General features: G+C 39.5%; 1 protein-coding gene across 14 annotated transcripts in view; it reads right to left on the bottom strand.

Annotated features, from left to right (window-relative positions):
• Positions 1-16089, bottom strand: part of DAB1 (DAB adaptor protein 1) — a 570912-nt gene that overhangs the window by 72172 nt on the left and 482651 nt on the right. For all 14 annotated transcript variants that reach the window (XM_028733330.2, XM_028733334.2, XM_028733343.2 and 11 more), the window contains one exon: positions 1209-1348. In XM_028733330.2, the coding sequence (XP_028589163.1) occupies positions 1209-1348 (140 nt within the window). The remainder of the gene's footprint in view (positions 1-1208; positions 1349-16089) is intronic.

The raw sequence follows: 16089 nt of genomic DNA, 5'->3' as shown, positions 1-16089 counted from the left end.
AAGAAATAAATAAAATCATCCCAGTACAAGGTAAAAACCAATAGAGCAGGAGCAAACAGCAATCTGAATTTGTGACACCACCTGTTTCTTTTGGTTCTAGTAACCTCTCAACATTACACAGGCAAGTCTCTCAATTATGCTAACAGGAATCAAACATTTTGGAGGAGAGATGGAAATTGAGACCCTCTGGGATGGAGACAAAAGGGCCAGCCTAGCCTTGTTAACAGCCAGAAGCTCCCAAACCACTTGTTGGCAGATGGAACCAAGGAATGAATGAGAAAGAAACTACAAACAGTTTAATCTTATGCATGTGCCATGGTACATGCTGCTTAGACACAAAAAGAGCCAGCCTTTCAAATTGGGTTCTTCCTTAATTTAACCAAGTACTTAAAATCCCTTTCCAACTTCTTCTTTTTTTAAAGAATCGGACAAAAATATTGTAGCAGCACAAGATGTGTGTGTAGTAAATGTCAACATATAAACTATAAATACGTACATCATATTCCACTGCACGTTTATGTTGCTTTGTTTTATGTCCCTTATCCTTACCCCATTTGCATGGACAATGTTGTTTCTCGGATCAGAGATTTTGTTGCGAATACATATAAGTTTACTGGGAACATTTGCTTCTGCACCATCTAAAACAGGGGAACCCGTGGCCCTCCAGATGTTCTGGGACTCCAACTCCTGTCAATCCCAGCCAACATGACAAACAGCCTGGGATGGTGAGAACTGCAGTCCAGCAACATTAGGAAGGCTAGGGGTTTCCCATCCCTGATCTAAAATAAGAAATGACCTCCAAAAGGCATGGATCTTTGAATCCAAAATCTCTTCACGTATTTCCCTCCCCTTTAAAATGTGCTTGGTCTTCCCCGTGCCATTATCACCACAGTCAATGTGATGATGTCACTGAGGGCAAGCAAAGCGGATTTTCCTCCATTTCTTCGCATTGATACAGCCATGTGACTAAATCTGATTGGCCATGTCATGACTTTTAATAGGAAGAAGGGCTTTAAAAAATTTGACAATGAAGCAGTCTATCAGGGCTCCAAACACCAGGGAATCGGTGCAAGAACATTGTTGGAAGTGATGTTTCAGGTAGCTCTTTGACTCCTCAAATCCCCTTTTCACATAAAAATGGCTCAGTCCAAATAAGTAATACTTTGATCAATAACATTTTTGGGGAGGGGGGGAGAGTTTCACAACACCTTTAATTTCATCATGGAATCTTGACATAACTTGTCGCCTCGTGCCGCAGAAACTTCGTCTATCCCAATGAGTTTTGCTTTGTATCGAACACCGTCACCTTTAAACCTTTTTATTAAAGTGGCTTCGCTGCGATCCTGACCTGAAAAGAGAGAGGTGCAGTTTTGAAATGCATGTAATTTTATGAAAGCAGTAGAAAAGCTAAAGGTCTACAGGCCAGTTAGATGTGTTAATCTGTTTTGTTGTCTATATGTTTTATCAAAGTCCAAGTTTTTGAACCATTTTTATTCAGACTGCAACCGTGTGTGTGTGTGTGTGTGTGTGTGTGTGTGTGTGTGTGTGTTGGTAGTGTGCATTTCTACTCCTTAACTGGAATGAATTGAATTTTTAAATATTATTTTAGTGCATACCAGTCAAGTCAACTTTGAAAGCCACAATCCATCTTACAGATGTTATCTCCCAACCACCACCACTACTGAAGTGTGACCAACAGCAATCTGCTTAAACAACTTAGTTGATGGCTCCTACACACCAGAGGGCAGTGGAATAGAGGAGGGCTGATGCAGGTCCTTCAGTACGTATCCTGCTATGCGTTTCAAAAAAATGTACAAGCAAATTTACAATCACCTATGTCCTTCCGCACACTTTTTGGGTGGGTTTTTTAGAACAACAACAGCAAGTTGTATGTATAGCATATCTGTCTACATGCTCTGTCAGTATGTAACTGGCATAATGGAAACAATAAATTAGAAGACGGGAACAAACACAACAGTGAACAACTAATGGTATAAACCGGAAAGGTGAAAGTTGCTCCTCATATACAGATTCAAATTAGATTATTCTGGTTTAATTCAAATGGGGAAAATGTGGATTAACAGCTGAAAAATGCTTCAATGTGTACAAGCTCTCAGACTATCCCCAATGGAGGTCGCCAGCAAGAGCATCATTTGCCTTCCATGTGGAATGTTGCAGCTGCTACGAAATTTTCTACTACGCAACATGTTTTACAATCATTATTCCACATGCCTTCACAATTAGCCCTGCATGATAAGCTAGGATGAAAGAGAGAGAAGAACTGGCCCAACTCCAGCCACTCAGGTTTGGCTGAGATTTTAACTTTTGATATCCCAGGTCAAAATCTAGCAATCAATCCACCAAGTAACATGTATGATACCTTCAACTCAAATTAACAATGCTGCCAGTTCCCCACAACTTTGAACCTCTGAGAACCACAACCTCCAACATTCCACTTTAAAAAAATAATCACATTTATTATTTTTAGAAGACATCTGAAGGCAACCCTGTATCAGGAAATATTTAATGTCTAATGTTTTACAATTCTTTTATATGTTGTAAGCTGCCCAGAGTTTAATAGTTGTTGTTGTTGTTGTTGTTGTTGTTGTTGTTGTTGTTGTTGTTGTTTATTGCCCTACAACCAAACGGTTCCAAGGACAGGGCACAATAACTACAATTACAGCAACAACTTCAGCAAAGTGCAGTAAAAGTAAAACATTATGCATCATAAAACAATACACATCATTCTAAGAAAATTATAATAATTCCAAAATTTGTTTTTCCTCCTGTCCCATCCCCACAAATGCTTTTGAAAAGAATACAATAAAAATCACTAGGACCCCTGCATGCTTTCCTCTTGGGAGATGCCAGCTTGTAAATTCTGTGGCTGATTGATTAGTTTCAAACATGTAAGGAAACTGGTGAGATGCCAACAAAACCTCACAGTTTCCCACCCACATCATCTCCTTATTACACCAAGTTCTCGTCTGAATTTCCAGACAGTATTTATCAAATGGTTGTGTCCTCATGCTCTTAAACAACATTTTCTAAAAGACTAATGGCACATGGATGATGAGTCAGAAACTGTAAGTAATTTTTAAATTATGCTGGAGGGAAATGCTGAGGCAGATGTTACTACTGAGTGCTAAGAGCAATAAAGTAACATTTGCGACACTAAGCTCTGAGGGGGGGAAATCACATCTGGATGCACAACAATGCTTAACATCACCATCAGGCTATTCTACATGCCGTTCATGTGTGTAAACATTCTTGTCTCAATTATTTTGTTTTGCAGTAAATAAAATCTAATTTGCAAACTCTTTTTGTCAACAATCTTCATTATATCTAACAAGTTAGGCACTGCCACAGTCCTTTCTTCTGTGTGCTTGTGTGATGTGGCACAACAGTTACTCCTCACTCACTGTTGGAACACTTAAATTCTAGCTGGCTTCTGATTATCTAGTCACTTGCATGGTCATCACAGCACACTCCAGATGCTGTGGACTACAATTTTCATAGTCTCTTGACCACTGTCCATGAGAGCTCTAGATCACAACATCTGGAAGGCATGATGCTGTCTACCTCTGAACCAGGCAGAGCCTAGACTTCCCCTACCTATAACCTGGTGATGTTCAGTTCTATGAACTTACATGAATTTCCTATATCGTTTGTGCATATTCAGCATTTATTTAAAAAACCGTATAATGAGAAATAACATGCTTTGATACAATTGAAAGGCTGATCAGTAAACTACGGAGGTGGCACATATTTATAAAGTAGATGAAAATAGAATAAATGAATGCTAAAACCAAACAAATGGATTAAAAAAATCCTTGAAAAGAGTGAATACAGATATAAGGGCTGCCATCTGTTTAGTTAATCATTTGCTTTGATTTTAACCCATTAGTCAACTGATTAAAATAAGCATTTCTGTGGTTTAATGTAAGTCTAATTTTGATTATGCATAGTCCATGTTGTGCTTTTTATACAAGCCCTTTCCACCATCTCTGCATGGACATCCTTAGGAATATAAAGTGGAAGCAGGAAAGCAGAAATGAAATAAAAGTAGCAGTGTCTGTAGGGGAAAAACCTTATTTGGGGGTTTCCCATTCTAAATTTAAGGTAATGTTAAGTGCAGTTCTGTTCATATACTATTCTCACCTCCAAAGCTCTAAACACAATGGAGTTGGGACTTTTTTGGATTTGCACACCTCTAAATTTTCACATTAAAAAAAGCAGATTCTGTGTTGCAGGGTCATATTCACAGGATCTCTCCTGTGAAAGGCTTTATGTCATACCTGAGACCTGTAAGCATTCTTTATCACACGCAGGGATGTATGGAAATAGTAACATTTGAAGAGACCCCTTGCCAAGGCATATTCTCATTACACATGACAGCATTTAAAGGGAACATATTGAACAAGATCCCTGGGTGTGATTTAAAGCAGCATAAATAATGCATTTCTGAATTATAATATATTGTAATACTGCATGGGATGGTGAAAGAGTAAAAGCGTCATTAAGCTGAACAACAAATTTGGAAGGCTGCATGGAAAGCCCAGAGCAGAATTAATTGACCAGCTTTCTATTCCCTAAAGATGCATCCAGCCTTATTCAGCTTTTCTGCCCTGCGATGTATATTCTTTTCTTGCTTCTACATATCCCTTCTTTCCTCTTCACTGTTCTCTTACTCATATAGGTAATTTACCCTTGTGGCTGTTTACCTCCAGAGGTATTTTACTGAATGATGCATATCTTTGAAAGTTTTCAGAGGAAAGTGAAATATCTTTCAAATCTCAAATTACTACTTACCCATGTACCATATGTATATTACCAGAACTCAATCACAGCAATGTGCTTCTTGCTGAATCCAGGTGTCCATACCTGTGTTTCCCAACCTTGGGTCGCCAAATGTTTTTTTGAACTACAACTCCCATCATCCCTGACCACTGGTCTTGCTAGCTAGGGATGATGGGAGTTGTAGTCCAAAAACAGCTGGAGACCCAAGGTTGGGAAACACAGGTATACACTGGTACTGATGCTGTTATAAGTGACTCAGCAGATATTGCACACTGTGCTCATACAATGGCATACTTAAGCCTAGCTAATTAAAACGTGTAATTGTACAGGTGTTTGCAAAGACCTTGTATCTGAAGCATTTTAAGGGGTCTTGCCACTAACATTTAATTTGTGTAAGTGCTGTTCTCCTTTAAGACATGCATGTGCCATATGGAAACATTCCTCCTCTGTGACTAGCAGTGATGTCGCTTGCTGTCGAATTAGAACATCGCACCTGGTTGTCTTTATCCTTTTCAGTCAACCGATAAATCTTCAGAGCTCTTCAATGCATTTTTGAATTTGCAATTCAAGCAAAGGCAGTCCTGTTACCACTGGCTGTTTTACATAGCTCAAAAAGCTAGCAAAAACTTCCCACCCTCCCATACACAACAACGAAACAATGACATTTACACAAAACAATAAAAACTGAACTAAGACCATAGAACCTATTTTGGAAATTAAAGCTGGGGTCTGAATAGTTTTGAGGCTACTTATTCTCACCAACAGATCACCAGAAGTGATGATGAAAGATGTCTTATAAATCACTGATTTATATCATATTCTTGTGTGAAAGCCTCACCTTGCATTCAGGTAACAGTCCATAAACCTTTCCAGAGCTTTTAATGTATACTAGTATTCAACAGGACTCAGGCCTGGGAACTGTCTTCCACACCAGGAGTCATGGAATATGGAAAGGAACAATAAAAGAAACACATCTGAGCATTCAGAGTTTCTTTCTCACTGGGCAACCTGTATCCAACATATATTCAAGATTAAGAAGCAGGGCATTCATAATAGATGGGCATAGCTTCCAGACAGGTAGATAACAAATTCTGTTCTGTCCCTGTATGGAGGGGGGGTTGCATTTGCTATCGGAGCCAGAGTGGGCCTGTTAGGTGCATTCGGGTGAATATTGGCCAACAGGGCCATGGTATCAATGTCAGGTTCATATCCCAAAGGAGTACGCAGTGAGCGGGAAAGAGTTTTCTCAGGCCCTGCTGTGTGATCACAGCATGTGTCTGGCAGCTGGCTCAGGAGATGGGAGTTGAAACCCTGCTAACAGTACACCTCACTTCCCACACTTCATTGATTTTTGTTAATTTGGTTGAATTATTCTGATTGCAGATCCTATAGTTGTTATAGTTTAATAAACCAGTCACCCATCTTTCTTGTCTCGAATCTTCATGGGAGTGCTGACAGATTATGAGTATTAGAGGCATGGTGTGGAACAAAAGAAGTATCAAGTAAAAAACAAAAACTGAGGCTGAGACCAAGTTCTGCGGACACAAGCTATGGAGAATGGGGGTTTTGTGGATCAGGGAGCCTAAGGCTTCAAACCAGGGAGAGCTCATTGCAAAACTGGTGAATTAGTGTCTGTTACAGCTCTACTCATAAGGGTCTTTGAAAAGCATAACAGGCTTCTCAATTGTCCACTGTCCTTTTAGCTCAGGATCCACTAAGAAGCCTTGTCCTGGATGAGACTCAGGGTAAATAGAATAGCTCGAAATTAAAAAAGATCAGACTTCCAATCTTGTTTCTTTTTCTTTCTTTTTTCTTTTAAAAAGGCAAAACATTTCTTAGCAGCATCCCATAACCTAGAGTAAATGATTATATTCTTTTATTTAAATCTAAGTGCCCCTCTGGGCATAGTGTGAATCATCTGGTTCTTAAACTTTTAATGTATAACGATATTATCAGCAAAGACAATAGCATGCCTTAAGCAGAAGGCTCTATAGTATGACACTGCCCTGTCTTTTGCACTAATAAACTGCCCACACACTCTCTGTCATACATTCAGATTATAAACTTGAGGTAACATGTTTTTCAAACCTCAAAGGGATCTGATCCAGTAGCACACACAGCCACGCTGTAAACACTCTATGTTTTCGTGGAGGCAATTAGCATTTTTATAGTGCAGACATGGTGAGAATACAAAACACTGCAGTCAGGAATGACCTCTAAGGTGCTACAACACCTTAGAAAAAGATTAACCCTCAATCAGGAAAGGATTGCATTTGATTCCCCCATCTTTTACCTAATGGGGAATACTTCGAAATCTCTCTCTTCCTCCCCACACTATGCAACAGAATTTTATTCAAATCTACCTCTTTATTATATGGTCATAGACCCAACAATTTAAAACCAAGAACCATGCATGTAAAATACATGTCCTAAATACATTAAAATAGGCTGTAATACATATGTGATATGAGATGTCAGGAATATATAAAAGATGTCTAAAATAAGCTATACAACACAATACATAATGTGGACACTAAGACTAAGTTTCATTAAAAAGGGGGTAAGTAAATAACACAATCAGATTAAAATTTTGATGTGTTTAATTAGCGGTCAGATTTTTGCAGCCAGAAATCTAGCCACAATCTCTGTTAATAATCTGTTCATATTTGTCAAAAGGTAGGCCAGATACCATTCAGAAGCCCTGGAAATTTTGAGAGAATAGTAAAGGTAAAGGTAAAGGTAAAGGGACCCCTGACTGTTAAGTTGTGGGTGAACATATCAGACGACACAGCAATTCTTCAAACAGCTCTTCTTTATACAGATGCCAGAACAGAACTAACTGAGGAGCTCAGTCAGCCTGCTTATATAGAGCTCCAGAACAATTGTAACTGTTGCAACTTTCTAAAACTATCCAATCACAGAACGTCACTTTTCAATCCTTCATTTGCATACAAACTATCCAATCACAGAACGTCACTTCCGATCCTTCATTTGCATAACTATCTGCAGTATCCCCCTGCTGGCCCAGGGTGAGAACATCAGTACATAACACTGACCATTGGGTCCAGTCGTGACCGACTCTGGGGTTGCGGTGCTCATCTCCCTTTACTGGCCGAGGGAGCTTCCGGATCATGTGGCCAGAGTGACTAAGCCGCTTCTGGAGAACCAGAGCAGCGCACAAAAACGCCGTTTACCTTCCCGCCGGAGCGGTACCTATTTATCTACTTGCACTTTGACGTGCTTTCGAACTGCTAGGTTGGCAGGAGTAGGGACCGAGCAAGGGGAGCTCACTCCGTTGCGGGGATTCGAACTGCCGACCTTCTGATCGGCAAGTCCTAGGCTCTGTGAAAACAACTCTGTCCTGGAGGCCAGAACCTGTAAGCTTAGAAGCTCCCCTGCCATTGCATCTAGTCCAACCCACTTCCCCTAAAGTCAGCCTCATACCTAAAGTACTTTAAACAAACATATATCTAGCTTTCTTTTCTTGTCAGCCTCCAAGGTCATAAATAAGTGAGGCTGCATACATAGCATAGATTTAAAAGCACATTCAAGCACACACACCCTAAAAATAATCCAGGGAAGTATAGTTTATCCCTCACCCAGCTACAATTCCCAGCATCCTTAACAAACCACAGTTCCAAGCATTTTTTGTGGGGGGAGGGGGAGGGGAGAGGATGTGTTCTAAATGTACAGCATGCATAATTTTCTGGAACCTTCTTCATGCAGCACAAATGCTCTACCACTGAGCTTGTGGCCCTTCCCATCGCTACCACCTCACCACCACAGATAATTACCCAAGGGTTATTAAAAAGAATCTCTACTCATATGCTATAGTGTCAAAAAGCCACCTGTCAAAATTGAATGGGTCTGTCATTAACTTAAGTTCCATGTACATTTTCATACATTGATTTAAGCCTTTCCGCCATCCTAGCTGGCTTCTTCAAAGGCTCCTTCTCGTGGGACCTGCCCAGGAATATAGCCTATCCACTCCTTTTAGAAGGTGCTTGACACCTGCTTCAAATTCAAGGTGAACTCCTGTCTCCAGATGTCAACAAAGATCAACTTGCTCCTCCCAGCAGAGTTCTTCTAACACCTGCTTACTAAGAGAACGGTGGGAAATTCCTTCCTATTGAGATAGCAACATGCACATGTGTTTGTGTGTGTGTTTATATTTTTGTGCAACATTTTTGTTTGTTTGTTTGTTTGTTTGGAAGTGAACAGTGCAACTGACACTGCTCCCATTTTTATTTTTATTTTAAACTGCTGCTAAACTCCCACTGGTTTCAAGAGGATGAGAATTTTGTACCCAATAGGACTATACTTATGAAGATTATTCCAGAGCTTAGGTGAATTTCCATTAGAGTTGCATTTCAAAAAATTACCCATAATTGTATGTGGAAATACAGTGATACCTTAACTACACCATCACGTTATTTAGATTATCATCTCAGCAGTGCTTTCATTTTGTTTAGCATTGTCATTCATGGTAAACTCCAGTTGAGAGCTTTTTACAGCACTTTGCATGATTAGTACTTGAATAGCATTACTATATTCAAATGCCTCTGTACATCTCAATTCCTAGCACCAAGGGTATAATAAAGGGCTATTTTCTGTGTTTATTTGCAATCTGCCATTTTATACCATCCCTCCCACAATATTAGACATGACTTTGAAATGGAAGTCAATTGTGTATATCAAGGTGTGCTGCTTTTTCATTCTTTTGATTGTTTTGTTTGGTTTTAAGGGTTTCCCTCTCCACCCAAGCCTCAGCAAATAACAGTAGATATCTGAGGTGTGCATTTCATCATTTTTGTGAGATAAACTAATGGCAGATTGAATTATTTCTTAATAGCACAAACCGGAATTTGTGATTCAGACAAGAGGGCAAAATTACCGTGATGACCTCTGTATAAATTACATTTGATTAAACTTTTAGATAAATCTCAGTGGGGTTGTTTAGTGGAAGTCTACTGCAGGAGACACTGACTGAGTACATGTTTTCCAGGGTAATGGAAACAAAGAAAGATGATCAATTTCACACTCTAGTTCTAAAGAGCTGACTGATGAATTTTAATTTTGAATTTAGGACTTTCAAGATAAAGTTATATTATTATTTCTAGAAAGACCATAACAGCCGGAAGCAATTATGTTTCAATTCTGCTTTTTTTTCTATAAATGTTTGTTAATATTAAAGTGGAGATTTCATTAGAGTGCCTGTGGTATAGAAGAGCATTTGCAGTGCAAAAGTCTAGCTTTGGAGCCCACTTATGTAGAAAATTTAAGAACATGCAGCCTGCTCCTATGCAAGCTTTCTGAGTGGTAAATCCTACTGTGTTTGATGGGCTCAATCCTGCACATGTTTGAACTTGCTCGTGAGGACAAGAGGAGTTTAAGAAGGTAGCACAAGCAAAATTTGACAGACGTCAACTCTTCATCATTGCAACGGAGAAAATGAAAAGAGGAAATCAATTTAAGTTGCTGTAGGCTGAATAGGATGGTTGATTTATAAAACAGTTGTGAAAAGTCTGACTCTAAGGCCCTTACCTCTGAATATCCCATTGGTAGAGCTTGAGCAGACTGTGGGTTAATGAGTCATGAGAGAAATAAAATCTTTACATATTTAGAGATGAGCTGTTCTTTATTACTGCTTCACATTTTCAAGGACTAAGTCACATAATTAAAAAAAAGCAGGTTCAGTGCTAAGTCCTGATGGGCCTTGGCTCAAATATAGGGACAAACTAGATGTGACATACAGAATGGTATTTCCCCCCATTCTCTCTCACTGAAAAGCAGCAGCAAAAGCTGCCCTCAAGAGCTGGACTGTGACTGGAGGATGTGTGCTCAAAATGGCACCCACCAAGCTGTTCACCAAGTTGATTTCCCACATGCAGGTAAAAAGCAGCATGTGGAAAATGATTACCAAACTGCAAAGGATATAGTTAAGCAGTCCCTCCCTGCCTATTCTTTTAGTTGGTGAACTTGATGAAACTGTTTTTGGTTCAAAAAGAAAACAACATGGAACTTTGCATAATATAGCCTAATGATACTTACTTGGGAGTAAGCCCCCATTGAATTCAATAAGAATTATTTCTGAGTAAGCATGGTTGAGATTGCACTGTAAATTGGCCAACTGTAAATTGGCCGGTTAAATGTTGAGGGCACTGTAAATTGGCCGGTTAAATGTTGAGGGCAGTTGTAAGAATGATTGGACAATGAAACAATCTAGGGCTGAGCTGAAACTCCCCAAAATTTATCTCCCTACATATTCAGGATGCAAACGGCAGATCCATTTCAGCAATTTTATGGAGGCATAAAGGGGGCAAGAATCAGTGGTGAGCTCTCAGGGACTGGCTGAACGATGAGGAGTGGTGGGAGACGCCAGCCAGGGAACCCCCAAGGGAAATCCCAGAGGAGGAAGGCTGAAAGTTGGAGGTGATGCTGCCCAAGGTTTGGCCAACTACCATTTTAACATCTCAGGATTCAGTAAACTGTACACAGGAAATGGCCCTCACTCCAACTATGGAGCACAGTTTCATGATGAAACATATTTGTGGGCAGTTCTTTCGTTCCACTATCTGAGAAGAAATGACAGCTGCCGCCAAATCAAGGCCTCCAGGGAGCACCATTGCTATCAGGACCATGAAAAATGGAAAGGCAGTAAAAAAGAAAGAAAAAGAAACAAAGTAAGTTTGGGGAAGTTCTTTATTGCCTCTGAAAATGCTGGAGTCCATTCTTAAACCAAATCTGTTCTTAAACCGAGGCACGCTTTCCCTAATGAGGCCTCCCGCCGCCGGTGCCCTTCTACCATTTGGCTTCTGTTTGTAGACCGAGGTGAAGTTCGCAAACTGGAACACAACTTCTGATTTTGAGGAGTTCGTAAACAGAATACAGTGGTACCTCAGGTTACATATGCTTCAGGTTACATACGCTTCAGGTTACAGACTCCTCTAACCCAGAAATAGTGCTTCAGATTAAGAACTTTCCTTCAGGATGAGAACAGAAATCGTGTTCCGGCGGCGCGGCAGGTAACCTGAGGTACCACTGTAGTTCGTTAACAGGGCTGTTCATAAACCGAGGTACCACTGCATTTGTATATTTTGCTCACCAGTTGTATAGTTTTATGAAGAAGTGGTCTATACATTTTTATGTAAATAAAAATAACTTGCTTAAGCATTGTTCAAGGGGAGTTTCCACCTTGATCCTGAAGTCAGGTGTCTTACTGATTTTAAATGAGACCTTGTTGTGTCTCAGTCTTTGGGGAAATCATTCAGTGACACGAAAGCAGAGAAGGCCTATACAGATGAGGGTCAGAAGGGGTCTGCCTCAGGGATTCCATGAGCCTGCCTAAGGGCACAACAAGACATTACGAAGGGAAGAGACAGGAGCTTTGGCAGTTGATGAGGCAAACACAATGTCTTTTGTGTTTTGCAAAGATTCTAGCAAGGGCAATAGAATACTGAGAAAGAAACCCCCCCCCCCCTTTCTCCCTCACATCCTATGCATTTTCTCATTCTCCCTGTTTTAGTATTACTGGCTTGCTATTGCTTGAACATGCATGCTGAGCCTCCATACTATGGCTCTGCTAAACACACTGCAACATAACGCTGGTTGTGTTCGCAGCTTGAAGCAACTTAGGTTGATCTCAACCAAGGACAGTCACTATTTGTCCCAGGCAAGCAGCAAATTGAATGGTTAAATTAAAATAAGTCAAAATAAATTGAATGTTTATACTCTGTCAGTGAATTCAGTAGTATTCTACCACCCACAACAAACAGTAAGATGTAAATAGTCATAATATAATAATAATAGTTTGCGTGATCAAAGACTGTATGGAACCAGTAGTATTTAAGAGTGGAAATGAATTCAGTTAATAAAATTGATCCTCAACAAAGGACTTAAAATTATGTACCAACTTTTTATTGCCAACGGGGGAGCAGAAAACGTGTCCCAGAGGCAAGCAAAATCACTGCTTTCCTTTTGCAATCCAACGTTTTTGAAGAAGAAATTATTTTCATTTGGCCTCCCACTGCCTCCTCAACATCACAGAATGTCTTTCCCTGCTAGGGAAGCAATAGGAGGCCAAGAGGAAAGTTGCATTTTCCTTGAGACTTTGGACTAAAAAGATGCTGTCAATTTCAAAATTACAACAGTGGCAAAGTGCTTCTTTCAATTGGTTCCTTTCATTTTTGCTCCCTACTGTCATTCCTATTGTCAAAGTGGCAGCAGGAGACAGTTAAACAAAACAAAGCACAAAAAATATATAAAATTACTGCCGGCGCTCACCCTTGGACAGAACATTAACAAGAAGAGAAACATCCGTACATCATACAGCATTCCCAAGGCCAAAAGAGGAGTGTCACGCACCCCTTTCTTAATGCAGCACTATAATTATTTTGATTTTGTTGCTTTGTTTTTAAAGTTATATCAGCAAACATTCAGGGTACAAGGAAGGGGAATCCTAAAATACATTACAAAAACTAAAAAGAAAGGTTTCCACAAGCAAACTGTAAGCCATCTTTGAGGAGAGGGCTTTAAAAGAAAACTTAGAATTATTCAATAGCAGAATTACTTGGTTGTTGTAGAGACTTGAGATACAGAAACCGAGAGCATTGGTAGATCAAGGGACCCAGGTAGATATCATGGGAATATATTCCGGAATCGAGGAATAAATAATGTATAGGGACAACTGATTATTTAAGAAGTCAACTATATATGAATGCTCGTGCTAGCAAGCATAAAATGCAGCATCTCTAATTCAGAAGAATAAACATAATTTGGGACTCTGGGAATCTGCATTACCAACTGCAGCTCAGATTAGAATGTGAGGTTCTGTCTTTATTTCTGCAGTACAAAATATGGTACTAAGCACTATATAAAAATAGTCAAAGAAATCAGGGTCCTGTACAAAGTACTAACAAACAACCCAAACTTGTGTGGAAAACCAGCAGAAAATGAACGGGAGAATGAAGGTTGGAAGAAGGAACAAGAAACACATTAATATTATATGATGACAAAATCAAACTTATAACGATAAATTATAAACCGCTCAAACAGTGGTTTACAGTCCTGGGACTTGTGTTGTAGGCCTAAATAGTAAGTCTGATTCACACATCACAGTACATCATAGGCTGGATCTAGATACGTCAAAGAAGCGATTCAGTTAAACGCATTGCAAACACATACGGGGAAATCCGGTAGGGAAAGACGGGACTCCACAGCGCCATCTGGTGTCACAGTGTTATATCACATATACAACGCATATAAAGCGCTTTTTCTTTACCAGTCTAGCTGAGTCCATAGTCTAAAGCAAACTATAGTTTATTGTGAATGAGCAGCATGATGGGGCATTCTGCTTAAATCATGCCCACAATGCTCCTTCCTTAGCTAAACCAGGAGGAAACAAACCACAGCACTGACTTAGTGTTATGTGTGAACCAGTGCTCACAGTTAGTTTCCATCCAAGCAAACCACACGAGGAAGCCAAGATTAAATCTTGGGTTCCTCTCATGGTTTTCTTTGAAGTAAACCATGAAGACTGGTCCACATGTCCTAGTTCAGCAAAGGGAGGAGAAGAGTAGATTGGATCTGAACAAGATAAACCAGCACTCGGCTAATTCACAGTAAGCCATGTCGGTTTCTGATTTTGGCTTACCATCAGGAGAACATTGTTCGGGGGGTGGGGAAACAAGTAATTATGATTTACCAGGAGTCTAGAACAAAGGAAAGAAGCTGCAGGAGATAAGAGGGAGTATATTGTCATAAGAGGTGTTCACATAGTATCAAACCATGGTTTGGTGCTATATCTAAACTATCCTACATACATAAGTATGTTAAATATGTTACTGCAGCCATATGGAATCTAGAAAGAAGTATCTTCCAGTAGTTTCTTGATGTGTATCATAATACACATAGCGATCCTTAGGAACTGACCTAAATCTAGCCACCTTTTGGAAGATACACACTCAACTATACATATAAATTCAGCTCAAATCACATATCAGACAGGCACCTCCTCTACTGCCTTTTTGGTGGCTGCTTAAGTCTTTCTTTTCTCATCAAGCCTTTTGTGTGGCAATCTTTATCTGTACTGGATTTCGAAATGGGTTTTACATGTGACATGGTTTTAATTGGTTTTACATATGGGATTGTTTTTAATTGTTTGTTTTCTCTATAAAATATTTTTGAGGTATTTTAGGAGAAGCAATTCATAAATGGAATCAAATAGTAAATAAAATAAAATAAAATAAAATAAAATAAAATAAAATAAAATAAAATAAAATAAATAAAAACATGTGCATCATTTGAAGATCAGAACAAAGAATGGGTACACAGATGTTATGTTTGCACCACATCTTAATAGATACTTTATGCTTTGCGTTTAATCTGTTCTGAGTCTTAGCACAGGATACAATTAGACATGTCAAAGAAATGCAACAAAATCAGACTAAAATAAAATACGCAAAAAGACAGTGAATGTCAGTCTCAAGGTTGCCTCCCAGCTCAACCACTGTTATTCATTTAATGCTATTGCAAGGAATTCCATACAAAATAATATTGTAACCTAGACAGAATGTGATTAGTGTTTGCTTACTGAAGAAACATGCATATAAATGCTCTGAACACTTTCACTTATGACCTTTGTTTTTCATGGGAAAAATCCCAAAATAATAATGCAGGGGAATAAGACAAGAAGTAAAAACACCAGCAGAGTTTTGCTCTTTGTGCAGCTGGTCTTTTCTGGGTAGCAACAGCCTGGCAATTAGGACTCAGCTATACAGCTGCAAATATAACATTTTAAGTGTGTTTTAGGTGCAATATGCAATGAGACACTAGATGGCAAGGGTCAGTTATGGAAAATTCAATGTATTTTTAAAAACGCTTTTTAAAAAAGCATTTTCAGAAGAGTTTTTATATGTATGTTGATTCCACCTTAGAGCCCAGCTGTGGGGCCATCTGTTCTCCATAAAAGGGAGGCAAGTTTGTGACTTTGAGGTTATTAGCCAAATGCTATTACATTTGGAGGGGCTCCAGTTACACAGCTCTTACAGTAGACTATATTCCAACTATGCAAGATGGTTTTTGTAGGCACACATATCTCTAAACAGACAAGGACACAGTTCAAGGTCACATTCTAGCCAGGAAAGAACATAAAGGAGAGCACGGAGCAGGAGCTGTGAAGGGCCTAATTGGGGAGGGGAAATGACCTGGTCTAAGTTCTAAGGGTCAGTCTCAGAGGTCTGGGGGCTACATCACCCTCCCACAGAATGAGGTTCCCCATTCTTGCTGTAT

This window comes from Podarcis muralis, chromosome 5, assembly GCF_964188315.1.
Source record: "Podarcis muralis chromosome 5, rPodMur119.hap1.1, whole genome shotgun sequence".
NCBI classification, from domain to species: domain Eukaryota; kingdom Metazoa; phylum Chordata; class Lepidosauria; order Squamata; family Lacertidae; genus Podarcis; species Podarcis muralis.
The sequence above is the reverse complement of the archived record's forward strand: the minus strand, read 5'-3'. Positions and strand labels throughout refer to the sequence as shown.